Source organism: Mesocricetus auratus, unplaced genomic scaffold (assembly GCF_017639785.1).
Source record: "Mesocricetus auratus isolate SY011 unplaced genomic scaffold, BCM_Maur_2.0 Super-Scaffold_100007, whole genome shotgun sequence".
NCBI lineage: Eukaryota > Metazoa > Chordata > Mammalia > Rodentia > Cricetidae > Mesocricetus > Mesocricetus auratus.
In genome coordinates, this window is record NW_024429191.1 from 32,714,811 (window position 1) to 32,731,879 (window position 17,069).

The 17,069-nt window shown below is 47.0% G+C and overlaps 3 protein-coding genes and 1 pseudogene across 4 annotated transcripts; 2 read left to right on the plus strand and 2 right to left on the minus strand.

Annotated features, from left to right (window-relative positions):
- Nucleotides 1-49: 49 nt before the first annotated feature.
- On the minus strand, nt 50-1,032 carry Leap2 (liver enriched antimicrobial peptide 2). The gene is made up of 3 exons (XM_005067912.4): nt 778-1,032; nt 482-618; nt 50-221 (listed from the first exon to the last, which is right to left on the minus strand). The coding sequence occupies exons 1-3, from the start codon at nt 919-921 to the stop codon at nt 185-187; spliced, it is 318 nt and encodes a 105-aa protein (XP_005067969.1). The 5' UTR covers nt 922-1,032; the 3' UTR covers nt 50-184.
- Nucleotides 1,033-6,243: 5,211 nt separating this feature from the next.
- LOC101822731 (cytochrome b-c1 complex subunit 8) lies at nt 6,244-8,275 on the minus strand. The gene is made up of 3 exons (XM_005067776.4): nt 8,135-8,275; nt 7,882-8,048; nt 6,244-6,443 (listed from the first exon to the last, which is right to left on the minus strand). The coding sequence occupies exons 2-3, from the start codon at nt 8,033-8,035 to the stop codon at nt 6,349-6,351; spliced, it is 249 nt and encodes an 82-aa protein (XP_005067833.1). The 5' UTR covers nt 8,036-8,048; nt 8,135-8,275; the 3' UTR covers nt 6,244-6,348.
- Nucleotides 8,276-8,312: 37 nt separating this feature from the next.
- On the plus strand, nt 8,313-16,638 carry Gdf9 (growth differentiation factor 9). 2 transcript variants are annotated; one of them, XM_040748620.1, is made up of 3 exons: nt 8,313-8,404; nt 12,215-12,410; nt 15,370-16,638. In XM_040748620.1, the coding sequence occupies exons 2-3, from the start codon at nt 12,278-12,280 to the stop codon at nt 16,296-16,298; spliced, it is 1,062 nt and encodes a 353-aa protein (XP_040604554.1). In that variant the 5' UTR covers nt 8,313-8,404; nt 12,215-12,277; the 3' UTR covers nt 16,299-16,638. The 2 variants fall into 2 exon arrangements, with proteins under 2 accessions (XP_040604554.1, XP_040604553.1); XM_040748619.1 differs by lacking the exon at nt 8,313-8,404 and having other exon boundaries at nt 11,683-12,410.
- Nucleotides 9,191-10,951, plus strand: LOC106020933 (annotated as a pseudogene).
- Nucleotides 16,639-17,069: the final 431 nt, after the last annotated feature.

Consider the following 17,069-nt stretch of genomic DNA (forward strand, 5'->3'; position numbering starts at 1 on the left):
TAATTACATCTATGTACAAACCAACAGTCTAAGAAGAAATGGAGACTGGTTTAAAGCAAGTATCTGTCTTTAAATATTAAAAACACAAGATTGCTTCACTTAAGTATCTCCAGCCAAAATGCACTTAACCAATATTCCATAGAACGGAGCACTGTTGGAGGTCACTTTTCTGCTTGTATGAACATCACTCCTGGGCCACACTTAGAGAACAGCGTCTTTTTCTAGGGGGAGAAGAAAAGTGTTTACAATTGGATGGAGACCTAAGGAGCCACAGACCACCCCTGCTGCCTTCACTGTCTTGTCTTATCTGCCCAGGGTTGGAATCCGAGTGGTTCTTGGCTATCAAGTAACTCTCCTCCATGAAACTTGCAGCTTCATCCCTGTACACCCCGCTGCCCCCTTGGATCTCTGTTTTCTCATCTCACACCTCCCAGCTTCCCAGAGCTCTCTGGCCCACCCTGCACTCAGGTTTGTCAAATACCTGCATAGTCTTGTGATACACTCTGAATCATCCCGACAGGAAGCGCCAATGGGCCTGAGGGAAACCCCTCTCCAAAATGGGGTCATTCTCTTGGATCTCTTCGCTGAACTCAGCTCTGGTACTGGGGAGCCATTGACCTGTAGAGCAAAGGCATACCCACTTCAGGTGGGGAAGCACTCACTCTCTGCTGCACACCCAGGTTGCAGGAGGTCTGACAGCATTTCTCAGGACTGAGTCTGACTTTGAATTCCACTGCGGCTTCTATATCCAACACACACATGAATTTTCTTTCTTACCTGGCTCAACAGCAACAGACTAGCCATGAGCACTGCAAAGAGCTGGAGCTGTAACATCTTGGCAAAGGGAAGATGTTGGAGCCTGAGAGACAGGGGGCAGTTCCCGTTTCCTTTTATAGACTGACACCTATCTGCTTTTCTCATGGTTGCCAGGTGAGGTAGGGGCAAAGTTCGTTTGTAATCAGGATCAATTTAATAAGTTAATGTGTACCCAAAGGATGTAATCAAGGGCTACACTTCAGGCACATTGCACTTACTGATCCCTCATCTGGACTTTGGTGATGTTGCTGGTCTGGACCCTTATACCCACCTTATCAGAAATCTGCATTGTCCCGCCTTCCCTCTGAAAGCCACGTGAATCCATGAGGGAGACCTGGAACCTGGCCACACTTTTAAAATAGCAGTTTAACAGTGAGGGTATTTATGATGTCCTGGGTTCAATTCCCAGAACCAAGAAAAAGCCCTAAAATATCACTGTGAGATGATTATAATCAAAATGGGATTTAATAAAGTCAGAAGTAATGTTGACTTCTATAGGCAAAAAACACTGACTTGCTGTGTCCAGGCAATTGGATGTGGCCCTTTGTCCTGTGGGAGACCACGTAAGCAGACAGCCTACAGTGTCCCAGTTCCCCATTCACAAAGAGGGGCTGTCATCTTAGCTCCTGCACCACCGTCTTAGTGAAGATCTGGCTGTGAAGAACGCAAATTCTGTCCTTCCTCCAGGGGACAAGCAGTGTGCTGCCTCCTAAACCATAGGTGAACTGAACGAATAGGTTTTTGTTTTTAAGAACATGTGAACAGAAGCTCATAAATCTCTGTCATTACAGCTTATGTACTGACAAGTGACTAGTGGGCTTTATCCTCGGTAGTTAACTGGTGCTTTGGCAAAGCACTTCCTTCCAGCAGCCTCACGGCAGCAGATGTTAAGCAAAGTCTGAAGCCCAAACATCTGTTAGCTTTAGTAGAAATCCCAATAGGTTCCTAGATTAACACTTAACTGTACTGAATGTGAGTAGTTATGGGTACTACATGACAAGACCTTTGCTTTTGAAAACATAACACAGCCCAGGCTGGCCCAATTTCACAGTCCTGCATTGGTCTTGGAAGTGGACCCACTCAGCAATGGGTGTTTTTAAATCAGTTTGACAGGAAAAGCTGAATTCAAAGTCAGGACATGCATAGGAGCTTAGATCTCCCTATGACAATAAGAAACCACACACACACACACACACACACACACACACACACACACACACACACACACTACAAATAGTCTGTCTCCTTATCTAAATTTATCTCACTGGTAACCCATCTCATCTTCATGATTGGACATTTAGACAGGAGCCTGTTTTTGTTTCTTTGTCCCAAGCAAAAATGGAGAAACTGCTGCAGTGCTGAAGGGAACAGCATGGTCACCAATCCTTAGGCAAAGCAAATGCAGCTTCTCCAAGGGAGAAGTGTGATGGACTTCAGCTGGTAAGGGGTGGGGCTTAACTCTGCAGACCTGTCTGCCTTGGTTCCAGTCCTCTGTAGAAAATGGAAGTCTGGTGGAGAACTCCACAGTCTAAGTTGCTGAATAGACCTACCTACCGAATACAACCAGTAAATCCTACCAGTTCAGCTGTTGCCCTCCTGCCTAGAGGTTAGACTGGATGACCTCAAGTAGACTAAGTGGGAACTTGTGCAGAGTTGGGGAGAAGCTATGCAGTGACCCAGTGAACATTGAGTAAGAACACAGATGTGATTAGATAAGCAAGACTGAACAACGTGATGTCCTAGAACCAGTTAGGTCTGTGGGATCAGTGCCAGTCACTCCACCAGTATTCAGTGACATGCAACTCACCCAAAAGATGGGTTTTCTCCCAGCCTTCCATATCTGCCTTCCTTTTCCCTGAGCAAAACCAAAGCAGCCTTTTGTCTAGTTTCTAAAGCTCATCCTAGCCCAATCGAAGGAGAGTATGCCTTGTGCACAGGAAAAAGAGCTTTGTTCTGTCCAAGGTCCCCAGATTTAAGCCATCTGCAGGCCAGCTCTCCTTCCCAAGAACTTGCTTGTCAGGAGCAAGTTACTAAACATGCAAACAAAACCTGTAGTTGTATTTAAAGGAAATGTGGAAGCCGGAAGTTGTATTTAAGTGAAAAGTAGCCCAGATCAGGAATTTGTGTAGTTTGCGCAAGACTCTGGATTTGATCCCTAGTACTAAAGAAAAAACATGGAGCACTCTCAAATTCTGAGAGGTGAAGCAGCCTCTAAACCCTCGGCAGAATTAACATCAGTTAGCCACACCATTTTATACCTTTCCTGTGAAAAACTACACTATGCCTGAAATTTAAACAATCTATCTGTTCTCTCGTGTCAAGTATGTTGTTAAATGAACAAAGAGCTACAGGTTCCTGCCTCCATAGGCCTCAGCTGTGCCAGTTTCAGCTGTAAAGCAAGAACTCTTGGCCAGGAGGCAGCAGCTACAGAGTATGTGACCACAGGTCAGCCCTTCCCCTCTTCAGCTTTAGTCTTTTGCTCTGACGGTGAGAAGAGAGAAGGCCTCAGGCCTCATGGACACATCTGGGAATCCAAATGACTAGTTTACAAGAAGTGGAAGCCAAACAGGTTTGCTTGGGAGAGTTTGCTCCCTCCATCCAGGAACAACCCCATGGATATTCATTTGGGAAGAATGCTAGAATGAAACAGGAGAAAGAGCAGAGACACTTGAGGAGCTGTCTGAAGGTCTTCTGGGTGGAGGGAGACTCATTAAGATTTTCTGGTAATGGAACACTTTGGTGTTGTCCCTGAACAAGGGGTGCCTAATTAAAGATGAAAGACTTAGAAAATGGAAAAATGCTTCCAGGTAAAATTTCAACAAAGGGTCAAAGTGCATTTGTTTTTTGGCTAGAAATGGTAGGTGTCTGGGCCTGTACTAGGTAGGCCTATGTCCTGGCTATAATGTCAGCAGAATGAAGAGAGCTCCCTTTCCCAGATTATAGCCCACAGAGGAGAGTCATGTGGGGGCAGGAGCAGGGGCTTTCCCAAAAAGAGCTAAATGGAGCAACGGTTGCATCACAGGAGACAAAAGAGCTGTATCTTAGGGTTAGAAACTGTGGGTATCTAAGACATGGGACCATAGCAGCTATCTCTGCCCTTAAAGGCTAGGGAGACAGATGGCTCAGTTGGCAAAGTACTTGCCACACTAGCAGGAATATCTAAGTTTAGATCTCCAGCACCCACATAACAAGCCAGGTATGGCAGCAGGTCTGCAACCCTAGCATTGGGAGGTGGGGGAATCCCTGGGGCTCAATAGCCCCAACTCAGCTACCTGAGGTTCGATGCCTTGTCTCAAAAAAGTGGATAGTGATAGAAGACGTCTGATGTCAACCTGCCTACACACACATACACACTGTGTGACTGGAGGAGCAAGGGGTGGTTCATGTTGTCCTTTGTGAGCCTCTACAACTAGAACTAGTCTCTAAAGTGACTCCAGATCCTACATAGTCACTGTCTGGGCACCTGTCACACAGCTGAGTCCTCTGCCCCAAGCTCAAAGGGGAAAGCTCTGTGAGGGGCACAGTTCATCCATAAGGGACAGTTTCAGCAATAAGCAGAACCTCCGAACATCGAAGCACTTCCAGCAGGGTCACCTCAGTACTCACGATGGGTTGGAGGCCTGGCTCTGCAGTAAAGGCTCTTGCCATCCAGCAACTACGACCCAAGTTTGCTCTCTAGTGAACTCAGATAAAGGTGAAGTATAGAACGGAGAACTGACCTCACAAAGTTGCCCTCTGGCCTCCACATGCACACCGTGGCATATACAGTAACACATATTTTCAAAAGGTCAGCTCAAAAGGCTCATGTCCTCCTGTGAGCTAAGAAAACTCAAGTTAGTCTTCTCAACTGGTGTGCCCAAAGTCATGATGGTTGCAGCTATATCTCCATCTCCCCAGGGCCTGCGCTTTTTTTTTTTTTCTTCGAGACAGGGATTTTCTGTGTAGCCATAGCTTTCTGGAACTCCTGTAGTCAAGGCTAACCTGAAAGAGATCCACCTACCTCTACCTCCCACATGTTGGGATTAAAAGCGTGCAGCACCACCATTTGGCTTCATTTCAGATTCTTAAAGGAGTCTATGGCACATGGGATTTAAGAGCCAGTAATGAATCTGGAAAGAGCCAAATGGGAAACGGAATTGGGTATGGGCACAACTCTAGGAACTTCCTCAGACTCACCCACCTCACCATCTCCACTACAGGTAACTCAACCACTTTGGGTTGACATATTTTATAGATAAGACATTTAAGGCTCCAATTAAGACAGTGGTTCTCAACCTATAGGTCTGCCTTTTGGGAAGGGACTGAATAACTTTTTCACAGGGGTTACCTAAGACCATTGGAAAACAGACATTTACATTACAATTCATAACAGCAGCAAAATTAGCTTTTTAGTAGTGATGAAAATAATAAAATTATTTGGGTCACCACAATATGAAGAGTTGTATTAAAGGATCACAGCATTAGGAAGGTTGAGAACCATGGTTTAAGGGCATGGGTATAAGTCTATCAGACACAGCCATTTATCATATCCTGCTTCATATCCATGCGACTTACAGATTTTCTGTTGCTGGAAGTCATTTGTTCTCTTCTGAGGACTTTTGGCACCAGCCAGCAATCATCAGGCAAAAGTCAGAGTCAGACATTACATAGAGTTGCTGCATTATGCAGCAAGCATCCTTAGCTGACTAACAGGGCCAGAGGCTCAGGACTTCCATGCACAGCCACCCTATCGCCTCCAAGAGAAGAGAAATAGGGGCATCCAAAGACTCTAGAGCAGGCGGCATACCTTTTCCAAAAAGGGATGAGTCTTTCTAGACTTTGTGGTGCACATACAACTAAAAGCCACTGTTGGATTGGCCCCATGATGCAATCATGGTTCCCTGACTGACACCTGTTGCAGCATCTCTTTCATAGCTGAAACCCCTCAGGCTAAGGAAGGCCTTCCTTGGGGAGCAAAGCAGCAGAATATAGTTTTAAGAGCACGCACTGGTACCTGGCTCTACCAACTAACTGTCATGTGATTCTGGGCAAAGTACTTAAACTGTGATTCCTCATCTGCAAAGAGATTATAATGCTTCAAAGGCTGCTGCAAGTTAAAAGTTCCTTTAGGTGTGTAGGAAGAACACCTGACATTCTAATTACAGTGCCATTACTAGGCTTTAGTTGTAATGGGAGCGAGGGTCAAGAGCTGGCCTTCCACAGCCATGCCACTCAAACCTGACCCAAACTCCACTCAGAACTTGTGCTGGGAAAGGGACCATCATGACTTGAATGTCGCCAGTCACACTAACGACTCTACTTACAAAACAAAACAAAGTTGGGCCAGGCACGAAGTTGAACACCACGACTTAGGAGGCAGAGGCAGAGGATTTCTTAAGCCAACCAGGTACACATGGTCTCAAACAAGCAAACAAAGTCACAACAGGGAAGCCTGTAAGTAGTTTATTGTGTCTTCAAGACACCACAATGTAGACTCTTCTCCCAGAGACGGGTCTTTCAAAGGCAGGAAACTGTCATCCAGAAGTGTGCTGCTCACTTGTCATTTTCGTACATGGCTGGATTCTTCCTTCTGGACTGCTCAAACTCCTGGTTCCCCCACGTGTAGATCAAATAAAACATCACAAATGCTGTAATGATCAACAGAGTAAGCTGTGAGCACATGGATCATGGGGTCTTCCTCAGCTCCCCTGCCCCCCCTTTAAAATATGGTCTATGTAAACAAGAGAGGCCTCAAAGCAGAGACCCACAGCCTGCCGTGTACTGTGTCTGCTCCAAGTCCTTTGGTTTTTCTGTAGCTTTTGGAGCCTGTCCTGCAACTCACTCTGTAGACCAGGTTGGCCTCAAACTCACAGAGATCCACCTGCCTCTGCCTCCTGAGTGCTGGGATTGGAGGTGTGACCACACCACCCAGCTCAGTCCTCATTTTTGATTTTCAAACATTTTGCCTGCCCTTCTACTGTCACGAGCTTTTAACTTTGGTTTTGGAGACAGTTTCTCTGTGTACCCATGGTTGGCCTTGAACTCAGAAATCCTCCTGTCTCTGCCTCCTAAGTGCAGGGATTATAGGTGTCTTTGGTTTTTTGACCAAAAAACCTGAGTGCCTCTGCCTGAGTGCTGGAGTTACAGGCGTGAGTGCCCAGCCTTTGCTTTTCGTGTTCTGTGAATGTTTCACCTGTATGTATGTCTGCATAGCACATGCATGCCCTGTAACTAAGGTAGTAACAGTGTCAGATCCCTTAGGACTGGAGTCACAGGTGGTTGTGATCACCTTATGGGAGCTGGGAACAGAACCAGACCCTCTGGAAAAGCAGCAAGTGCTTTTATCTGCTGAGCCGTCTCCAGCCCTATGTGTGTGTTTTGAGGCAGCCTCTTAATATATGGCCCTCGGCCTGAACTCCCTTTGTAGACCAGGCTGGCCCCAGACTATGTAGATCCACCTTCCTCTGCCTCGGGAACCCTGGGATTAAATGCAGGCACCATCACGACGAGAAATTACTTTAAATAAGAGGGTTTTAAAAATGGTTAAATTACACATCCATTTTATAAGCAACCAAAACAAAAGGCCTCAACCCAGAAGATTTGGCCCTGACCTTCCTAGTTTCTCTCCTCCTTAACACTAAATGAAAAACTTCACGAGATAACTGAAGATGAAATTCACCTAACATATACTTAGCCATTTCAAAAGAGCATTTCAAGTTGCTGTGCTGGCACACGCCTATAATCCCGACCAGCAGTCAGGAGGACAAGGCAGTAAAATCGCAAGTGTGAGGCCTGGGTTCCACAGCAAGATCGGGTCACAATCTGGCCACTAACCCAAGTGTACCTTCCACGGGTTCTTGGCACACTCACAATGCCACGAAACCGTCAGCACAATCGGCGCGTATCTAACACAAGTCATTGCATCAGCATTTCACCACTGACAGCGACCAGCGATGACCTCAGAGGGAGACGCTGGAGTCATCCAAGTGACCTTAGGCCAGTCACTTCGATACGGTAAGCACTCCACGTCTGCCGAGGGCGTCGCAGGAAAGGTGCGCATCCCTCCCCCGCCCGCCCCGCACTCACGCGGCGCCACGCGCAGGATGCGCTCGCGAGTGCGGCGCATCACGTTGGGGATGCCTTTGCTGAGGAAGTGCGGGAAGGCGCGCTGCTCAAAGGGTGACAAGCTGTAGGAGATCACGTGCCGTATCCGCGTCAGATTCCCAAACTCGCGGCCCATGGTGGCGGCGGCCCTAAGGACGGAGGACACAAGCGCGGCTTAGGCCGGCAAGGAAGCCCCACTAACCCGTACCGGCCGTCGACACCAGGTCACCTTTACCTCCACCGCGCTGAGCCCGGCTTCCAGCGTCACTTCCGGAAGGAGCGGAAGCTGAGCCTGAAGATCGTGAAGTCATTTCCGGAGAGCACCATATTTTTTTTTTTTCCTTCTGCCTCCAGGGGGAAACCCGATCAACGTGTCCTAAAGGGAAAATGGCCGGAACAGCTGACCTGTGGGGGCGTGGCCTACCGGGCGTGTGGGCGTGGCCCGCGTCTAGAGGGCAGGGGCGGAGCTTACAGGTGCAGAACCGGCCCTTCAATAGGCGCATGGGTAAGGCCCTTACGCGGCCTGTGTGCCTTAGCGGAGCGTAGAAGGCTTGTGGGCGGGGCTCATATTGGCACGTGGGCGGGGCTTGGAGAGGAATGGCGGCTAGGTAGGAGAGTGGTCGCGGGTTTTTCGACCGATGGGCGGGGCTTAAGCGGATACTTCAGTGAGACTCCGGTCTAGAGAAAAACGGGGCGGGACTTAGGGGCGTGGTTATGAGAACGGGCGGGGCTTAGGAGCATGTGGGGTTCCAAGACATGGTTTTTCTGCTCAGTGCCCGGGCTTTTTCGGGATACCAGAGCTGGAAGCTTTCCAAAGATAAAAAAGGGACTTTGTCCTCCTGGATGTCTCTTAGCGAAGGAGTGCCAGGTGTATGGGATCCCCGTAACCAAAAGGGGGATGAGCTGTTGTCAGACCCTTACTGACTGCAGTACACTTGGATCTAGGGCTTCGGGAAACACTGCCTAGTAAGCCACTGGCAGCCGACAGACTGGTCGAAGATGTGACACAAACGTTTCTCCCAGTTCAGTCACGAGTCATCAGCTCTCCGTCTGGCAGCTCTCAGACCGTGGTCATGGGAGCCATGGGGTGGGCGCTCGGTTCAGGCCGGGTGTGTCATGAAGCCCAGTCTCTTTCCACTCTCTAGGGAGCTGTTGTGTTTTCCCTGAAGTGCATTCTCCTAATACACTTGGGACTCACGGACCTTTGTGTTTCTCCCAGTGGCTGTAAATGGGATGACTGGCCCGTGTATGATCTGGTGATCAAACTGGGACTGCTTGGCAGACAGTGAGTTTCAGTTTTGCAAGGGTTTGGCTTCTTTAATCTGGTGCTGCACAAACTGACTTTGTGTGTTATGAATGTGGGTTGACTCTCCCAGAAGATAGTCACCTGCCGAAAGGCACTAGGCAGCCCCTCCTTTTGTGGCGCACCTGCCCATGGTTTTCCTAAAACATTATCTAGCTTGGTCTCATCTCCAAGGCTGAAAACACGAATACTTTAGTTAAGGACTAAAATACTGTCGTGAATTCTACCATCTGGATGGCTGGTTAAAAGAAATTAAGACTTTCATTTAATAGCACTTGCATATATCTCAAAACCTTTCTGCCAGAATATGGTTACATGAATTGTAGACCCAAAAACAAGGACACCAGGATATTGTACTTTTCATTACATTTTAAAATATATATTTTGCCTCTCGGATGTGGCTGAGCTTAGGCACACAGCTGGAATTTTCTGCAGGATCCAATGCCAGGAGCATCTGAGTAAGGAACTCTTGAAGTCTTAGATTAAAAAAAATTTTTTTTGCCTCCAATAAAACTACATTGCAAAGAATGGGAAAGAAACAGAATGGAAAGAGTAAAAAAGTTGAGGAGGCAGAGCCTGAAGAATTTGTGGTAGAAAAAGTCCTGGACCGGTGTGTAGTGAATGGGAAGGTGGAGTATTTCCTCTAGTGGAAAGGATTTACAGATGCTGATAATACTCGCGAACCAGAGGAAAATTTAGATTGTCCAGAATTAATTGAAGCACTTCTTAGTTCTCAAAAAGCTTGTAAGGAAAAAGATGGTACAAAAAGGAAATTTTTACCTGTCGATAGCAAATCAAAAAAGAAAAGAGATGCTGCTGACAAACAAGGGGTTTTGCCAAAGGTCTTGATCCTAAAGGAATAATCGATGCCACAGACAGTAGTGGAGAATTAATGTTTCTCATGAAATGGAAGGCCTCAGATGAAGCAGACTTGGTGACGTGTCCTCAGATTGTTATCGCCTTTTATGAGGAGAGGCTGATGTGACATTCTTGTTCAGAAGATAAGGTGCAATATTTGTTTGCATGCATATATAATGTGTGTGTATATATATGTATTCTGGATCATGTGTTTTGAATTACTAGTGTGGGCAAAATAGCGTTCTAATGGAAATTGAGTTTGATATGCTGGTTTTGAAAGTATTGACAGTAATTAGGTTAGTTTTGGTTTTTGTTATGCATCAAAAGGCACTGATTCCTTTGAGTAAATAAAGCTTTCTGTAGTTGCTTCCTTTTAAAAAAATATGTATTTTGTATGCAAGGGGCAGGGGCATATGCAGGTATAGGTCAGAGGACAACCTGTAGGTGTCTCTTCTCTCCTTCTACCATGTGGACCTTAGGGATTGAATTCAGGTCTTTAGGACTACGTTTGGTCATTAGGCTTGGTAGCAGGTGCTTTTACTCCAGATCTATCTTCCCCATCTAGATAGATATTGTGAGTATATGGGGTTTTTTATGATTTGTTTATTTTCATTTTATAATGGGTGTTTTACATTCCTAAGGATGCCAGAGAAAGGTGTTGGATGCCCTGGAAGTGGACTTACAGATGGTCATGAGCCACATAGTTTGTTCTGGGAAGAGCAACCAGTGTCCTTAACTGCTGAGCTATCTCTCCAGTCCTAGGATGTCTTATGTTTTAATTGGTCAAGATTAAAGGTTATGTCCTCCTTTTTAATTAATTATTTGTTTTTATTATTTTATGTGCATTGATGTTTTGTCTGCATGTATGTCTGTGTGGCATTACAGACAGCTGTGAGCTGCCACGTGGTTGCTGGAATTTGAACCCAGGTCCTCTGGAAGAACAGTCAGTGCTCTTTAACCACTGAGCTATCTCTGAAGCCCTGTGATGTTCTCTTTTTATTTTGAGACAGGGTCTCCATATTATGTAGCCTTGGCTGTCCTAGAGCTCTCTCTGTAGACCAGGCTGGCCTTGAATTCACAGAGATCCATCTGCCTCTACCTCCTGGGATTAAAGGTGTACGTACACACACACACACACACACACACACACACACACACACACACAGCCCCAAGTCCTCTTTTAAAGCACACTGCAAGTAGCTGTTGTGCCAAATTTCCACCGCCCCCCCACACACATACTAGGCCACCTGGGCAGACTGAAAACCTAATGTCACTCTAGAATTTTTTTTTTTTTTTTTGGTTTTTCGAGACAGGGTTTCTCTGTGGCTTTGGAGGCTGTCCTGGAACTAGCTCTTATAGACCAGGCTGGTCTCGAACTCACAAAGATCCACCTGCCTCTGCCTCCCGAGTGCTGGGATTAAAGGCATGCACCACCAACGCCCGGCTCACTCTGGAATTTCTGTACCCATTGTGATTTCCTGTGTCTCCAACTCACTATGCAGTAAGTAATCAGTTAGTGCTAAGGAAGTGGGAGCCGTGGAGATGGTGAATCAAGAGAAAAAAACAAACCTAATTTTTCTGCAGTTACATCTCCAGCCCTAAGAGATAGTGTTTTCTAATTCTTTGGGCTTCTCTTGGGTTTTCAGCTATGTAAGTAGTTCATGAGGATAATGATATTTGGTGGTTTTGAAGTAAATGTCAGGGAAACGGGAAAAGCTAAATAAGTAGATAAATCTGTGTCTAATGAGAACAAACTGTATAAAAGTGTGCTACAGCTGATTGCTGTAGAGCTGATAAAAATGACGTACAGCTAGGCATCCTTGAGGTCTGATTACAGAAGTGAAGCTGGGCCTCCTCACCTAGATTTTATTTAAGGACCACACCAGGGCCTTCTCAGTCCTTAGAAGAAAGACTGGCGTGGGGAGATGCGTTCCCTCTTAGTTCTCCCCAGCCATGGCACTTCCCAGCAAACTCCTGTTTGGGTTTTGCTGCTTCGCCTGGCTCTGTTTTCTCGCTAGCCTCGGCTCTCAGGCTTCTAGGGGAGAAGCCCGGACCAGAGCCAGTGCAGCTTTGGAGTCTGAGGCAGATCCTTGGTCCTTGCTGCTGCCCGTAGAAGAGACAGACAGGTCAGGCCTCTTGCCTCCCCTCTTTAAGGTCCTGTCTGATAGGCGCGGTGAGGCCCCTAAGCTGCAGCCCGACTCCAGAGCACTCTACTACATGAAAAAACTCTATAAGACGTATGCTACCAAGGAAGGGGTTCCTAAACCCAGCAGAAGTCACCTCTACAACACTGTTCGGCTCTTCAGCCCCTACACCAAGCAAGAGCCGGCTCCTGGCAACCAGGTGACAGGTGGGTGAGAGCAGATTGCTAATTGGGTGAAGAGAGGGGACAGGAATGTTGATGTCTCAAACTCTGCTCCTCCTGCATCAACCTCTTGAGTACTAGGATCACACAGGTTTACAGTATCATGACAATTTTATTTCACGTAATTCTCAGTATCCAACTAAAACAAATTTAGCACTTTTTTTCCCCTGGAGACAGGGTTTCTCTGTGTAACAGCCCTAGCTGTCTTGGAACTCTGTAGACCACACTGGCCTCGAACTCACAGAGAACCATTTGCCTCTGCCTCCCAAGTGCTGGGACAAGGGCATATACCACTACCATCTAGCTTTAATTTTTTTAAGTTCTTGATTCTAGGACAGCGTCGGAGACTGTCCTGCAACTCACTTTGTAGACCAGGTGGGCCTCGAACTCAGAGATCCACCTGCCTCCACCTCCCAAGTGCTGGGATTAAAGACATGTGCCACCACCACCCAGCCTTGAATTCTTTTTTGGTGTGGTGGTGCTAAGAATCAAAAGGGTTGGAGGACTCAAATATGCAAGCTAAGCCCTCTGCTATTACATCTCTGGCCAGTAGCATTGATTAATTTTTAGTGTGTTTTGTAGGCCTAAACCATCATTAGTATGGTTGGATGGTGGTAGCATAATTTTAATCCCAGCACTCAGGAGGCAGAGGCAGGCAGACTAAGTTAGAGGCCAGTCTGGGCTACAGAGCAAATTCCAGGATAACCAAGGCTACAGAGAAAACCTGTCTTAAAAAAATGAAAAAAGAAATTAGTATGATATAGTATGATAGATTTTTGTTGTTTGAACTTCCTTCCTTACTTCCTTCCCCCCTCCCTTCTTCCCTCCTTCTCTCCTTCCTTCCTCCCTTTCTTTTTTGAGACTGGCCTCAAACTTGTAGTGATCCTCCTGCCTCAGTCACTTTAGGGCTAGGATTACAGGTATGTAACACCATACTAGCTCAGTATATTAAGGCTAAAAGAGAGTAATGTCTTGAAAGGTCAGGGAAAGTAGCTAAATCGTTCTATTCTACCAAAAGCCGTCGGCCTAGCATTTTGCCTAAAACCTCCCTTTGAGCCAGTGGTGAGTGTGATAAATGGGTCATTTCCTTCTCGTTTGTTTTCCTGTAAGAGGAAAGTTTCAGTCTCCATCTGGCACAATATACATCCTTTAAAAAAAATGTGTGGTTGGCTGGGCGGTGGTGGCACACACCTTTGATCCCAGCACTCGGGAGGCAGAGGCAGGTGAATCTCTGTGAGTTTGAGGCCAGCCTGGTCTACAAAGCTATACATAGAAACCCTGTCTTGGGGGAAAAATCAAAACACTGTATGGCTGAGATATGGTACAGTTTATGTTGAGTATGCCAGATGCCTGGATTTTGACCTCCAGTATCAACAAATCAAGTGGGGTATGGTGACACATGATTTTAATTCCAGTTCTCAGTAGATGAGGCAGGTGGATCTGAGTTCAGGGCAGGTCAGCTGGATCTACATAGTGAGTTCCAGGTCAGCCAGGGCTATCAGATGAAGCCCTGTATCATAAAAACATAACAAGAAAACCAAAGTGTTAGTCAACAATAGGAACAGTTTGGTAAGAAAGAAGAGCAGTGCTTTGAAAACCAACAAACATCCCAGGGCTTTGGAGATGACTCAGTGGGTGAAGGTTTCTTCCACCAAGCCCAACAACCTTAGTTCAATTCCCAGGACCCACATGTTGGAAGGGAAGAACCAACCCCCACAAGTTGTCTTTTGACCTCCATGTGTGGGCCACAGAGTGTGTGCCCATTAACTACCCCCCACTGCCCCCTCCCCAACAACCAGTTCAAGGTGTAAAGAAAACCAGCATAACTGTCCGGGGCAGTCGTGGCTGTTAAAAGCCACCCTCCCTCCCCCTGAGCCCATTTTCTTGCAGCAGTCTTATGGTCTCCTTTTGTTTCCAATCTCACATGGTGAAATGAATGTGGCAGTCAAATGTTCTCAATTGACATGCTTCATCCAGGCCTAGCCAGTGCTGCTTCCCATGGTCTCCTGTGGGATACCACCATAGGGAGAGACACTTCTCACCTACCTGTGTTTGGAGAAAACTGTTGGGTCTGAAACTGGGGTGTAATGATTGTGTCTAGTCACTGCTCCAGCAAAGCTGTTCTCATTTTTGTAGAGATGGAATGTATTTGCATGTGTGAATTGGGGGTGGGGTCATGTGTGGAGGTCAGAGAAAAGCTTTCAGAAGTTGGATCTCTCCCTCCACCATGTAGACCCTAGGGTTCAAACTCAAGTCCTCAAACTTATCGGCAATCCTCTTTATTCACTGCGCTCTGCTCACTGGTCTACATTCTCGTATAGCTGGGGCTGGCCTCAAACTCAATCTATAGCCAAAGGAGCTACTGAGTTCCTGGTCCTCTTGCCTCTACCTTCCAAGGATGTAGGGGTGCCTTTTGAAAGGCCTCATGTAACCAACCCAGGTTGACCTCAAACTTGATATGTATCTTTATCTCCCAAGTACTGGGATTATATACAGGCTTGGGCTACAAGTTCTCTCTCTCTCTCTCTCTCTCTCTCTCTCTCTCTCTCTCTCTCTCTCTCTCTCTCTCTCTCTCTCTCTCTCTCTCTGTGTGTGTGTGTGTGTGTGTGTGTGTGTGTGTGTGTGTGTGTGTGTGTGTGTGTGTGACGTATCCCAGGCTGGTGGCAATCCTCCAAAGTGATGGCATCACAAAAACACATCTCCCCACCCAACTCAAGGCATGACCCCAGGCCCTTGTACATGCCAGGCAAGTGCTCTGCCACTGAGTTATGTCCGCTGACCCTCTGCATTTTCCTTGTTAGCCCCTTCTTCCCTTTGCTTTTGAAGCTTAAGGGGAGGAAAGGGAAGGGAAACTGCTTATGGCCAAGTGCTGATTCCTCCATCTCACTTCCTACTCCCTCTGGTTTGATGGCAAGCACTACTCACTAGTGGCTTCTCTCCTCAGGACCCCTGCCGATGGTGGACTTGCTGTTTAACCTGGATCGGGTGACTGCCATGGAACACTTACTCAAGTCAGTCTTGCTATACACTCTGAACAACTCAGCTGCTTCTTCCTCTGCTGTGACCTGTGTGTGGGACCTCATGGTAAAGGAGCCCATGCCTTCTGGCAAGGCGCCCCCTAGAGTGCCATACACATTTACCTTGAAGAAGCACAGATGGATTGAGATGGATGTGACCTCCCTCCTTCAGCCTCTGGTGGCCTCCAGCGAGAGAAGCATTCACATGTCTGTCAATTTTACATGCACGAAAGACCAGGCCCCAGAGGACGCTGTGTTTAGCATGCCTCTGTCAGTGCCCCCCTCGCTCATCTTGTATCTCAATGACACCAGCGCTCAGGCCTATCATTCATGGCACTCTCTTCACTCCACCTGGAGGCCTTCACAGCATCCTGGCCAGGACAGTGCGACTGCTCATCCTGTGAAAGAGGAGGCTGTGGAGGTCGAAAGATCTGCCCGGCACCGTCGAGGACAGAAAGCTGTCAGCTTAGCAACCAAGAAGCCACATCTTACAGCATCCTTCAATCTCAGTGAATACTTCAAACAGTTTCTTTTTCCCCAAAATGAGTGTGAACTCCATGACTTCAGACTGAGTTTTAGTCAGCTCAAATGGGACAACTGGATCGTGGCCCCACACAGATACAACCCTAGGTACTGTAAAGGGGACTGTCCCAGGGCGGTCAGGCATCGGTATGGCTCTCCGGTGCACACCATGGTCCAGAATATCATCTATGAGAAGCTGGACCCCTCGGTGCCAAGGCCTTCATGTGTGCCTGGCAAATACAGCCCCTTGAGCGTGTTGACCATTGAACCTGATGGCTCCATTGCTTATAAAGAATACGAAGATATGATAGCCACTAGGTGCACCTGTCGTTAGCATGGACCCTCTACACCAACACCCTGAAACCGTCTGACAGAGCAAGCCTGTAGGCTTTGGCATGCCTGGGCAGAGAGTGTCATGTGACCAGTCACCCGTGTCACTCAGTGCACATTGTGTGAGGGGGGAGTGTGTGGATGAGTGTGCTGTGTGTAGCATCTCTGGTGGTAAATGACACACACTGGTTGTTGCCACAAACCAAGTGAAATGTTTGTTTGGAGGTCTTCCTTTTTCTTCTCTTGTGGTCATAAGTCTTGAGTGGAAATGTAGCTGTGAACACTTTAGAGTGCTGTGGTTTTATGTAACAGATGAATAAATACATTCCTGTTGGTGGCATAAATTGTGTGTGTTCTACTAAACAGGGTTTCTCTATGAACTCATTCTGTAGACCAGACTGGCCTTGAACAAATCTGCCTGCCTTCACCTCCAGAGTGCTGAGATTAAAGGCAGATACCAGCCCTTCTGGCTAAAAAGATCACTTTCCTATGATGGTTGGAGGATGACAGAAGGCGTTTCTCATAGCCAGCCTTGGCTTGACTTTGGCTCTTTTTCAGAGGGGGGGTGAGCTTCATCGCTGAATCCTGATGAAAACAGAGTCCATAAGACTGTGGGTAGGATGGATGGGCAGTGTCCCCTGAGCATGACTTGGATGAGCGTTATGTTAATTTAACTCATGACTGGCTTATGGCAATCAGTTGAGTCACATAAAAATGTGTCCCATTCATTTAAGGGAAATTGGCTTTCTGGGTTTTCCATGAAAACCTATATTAA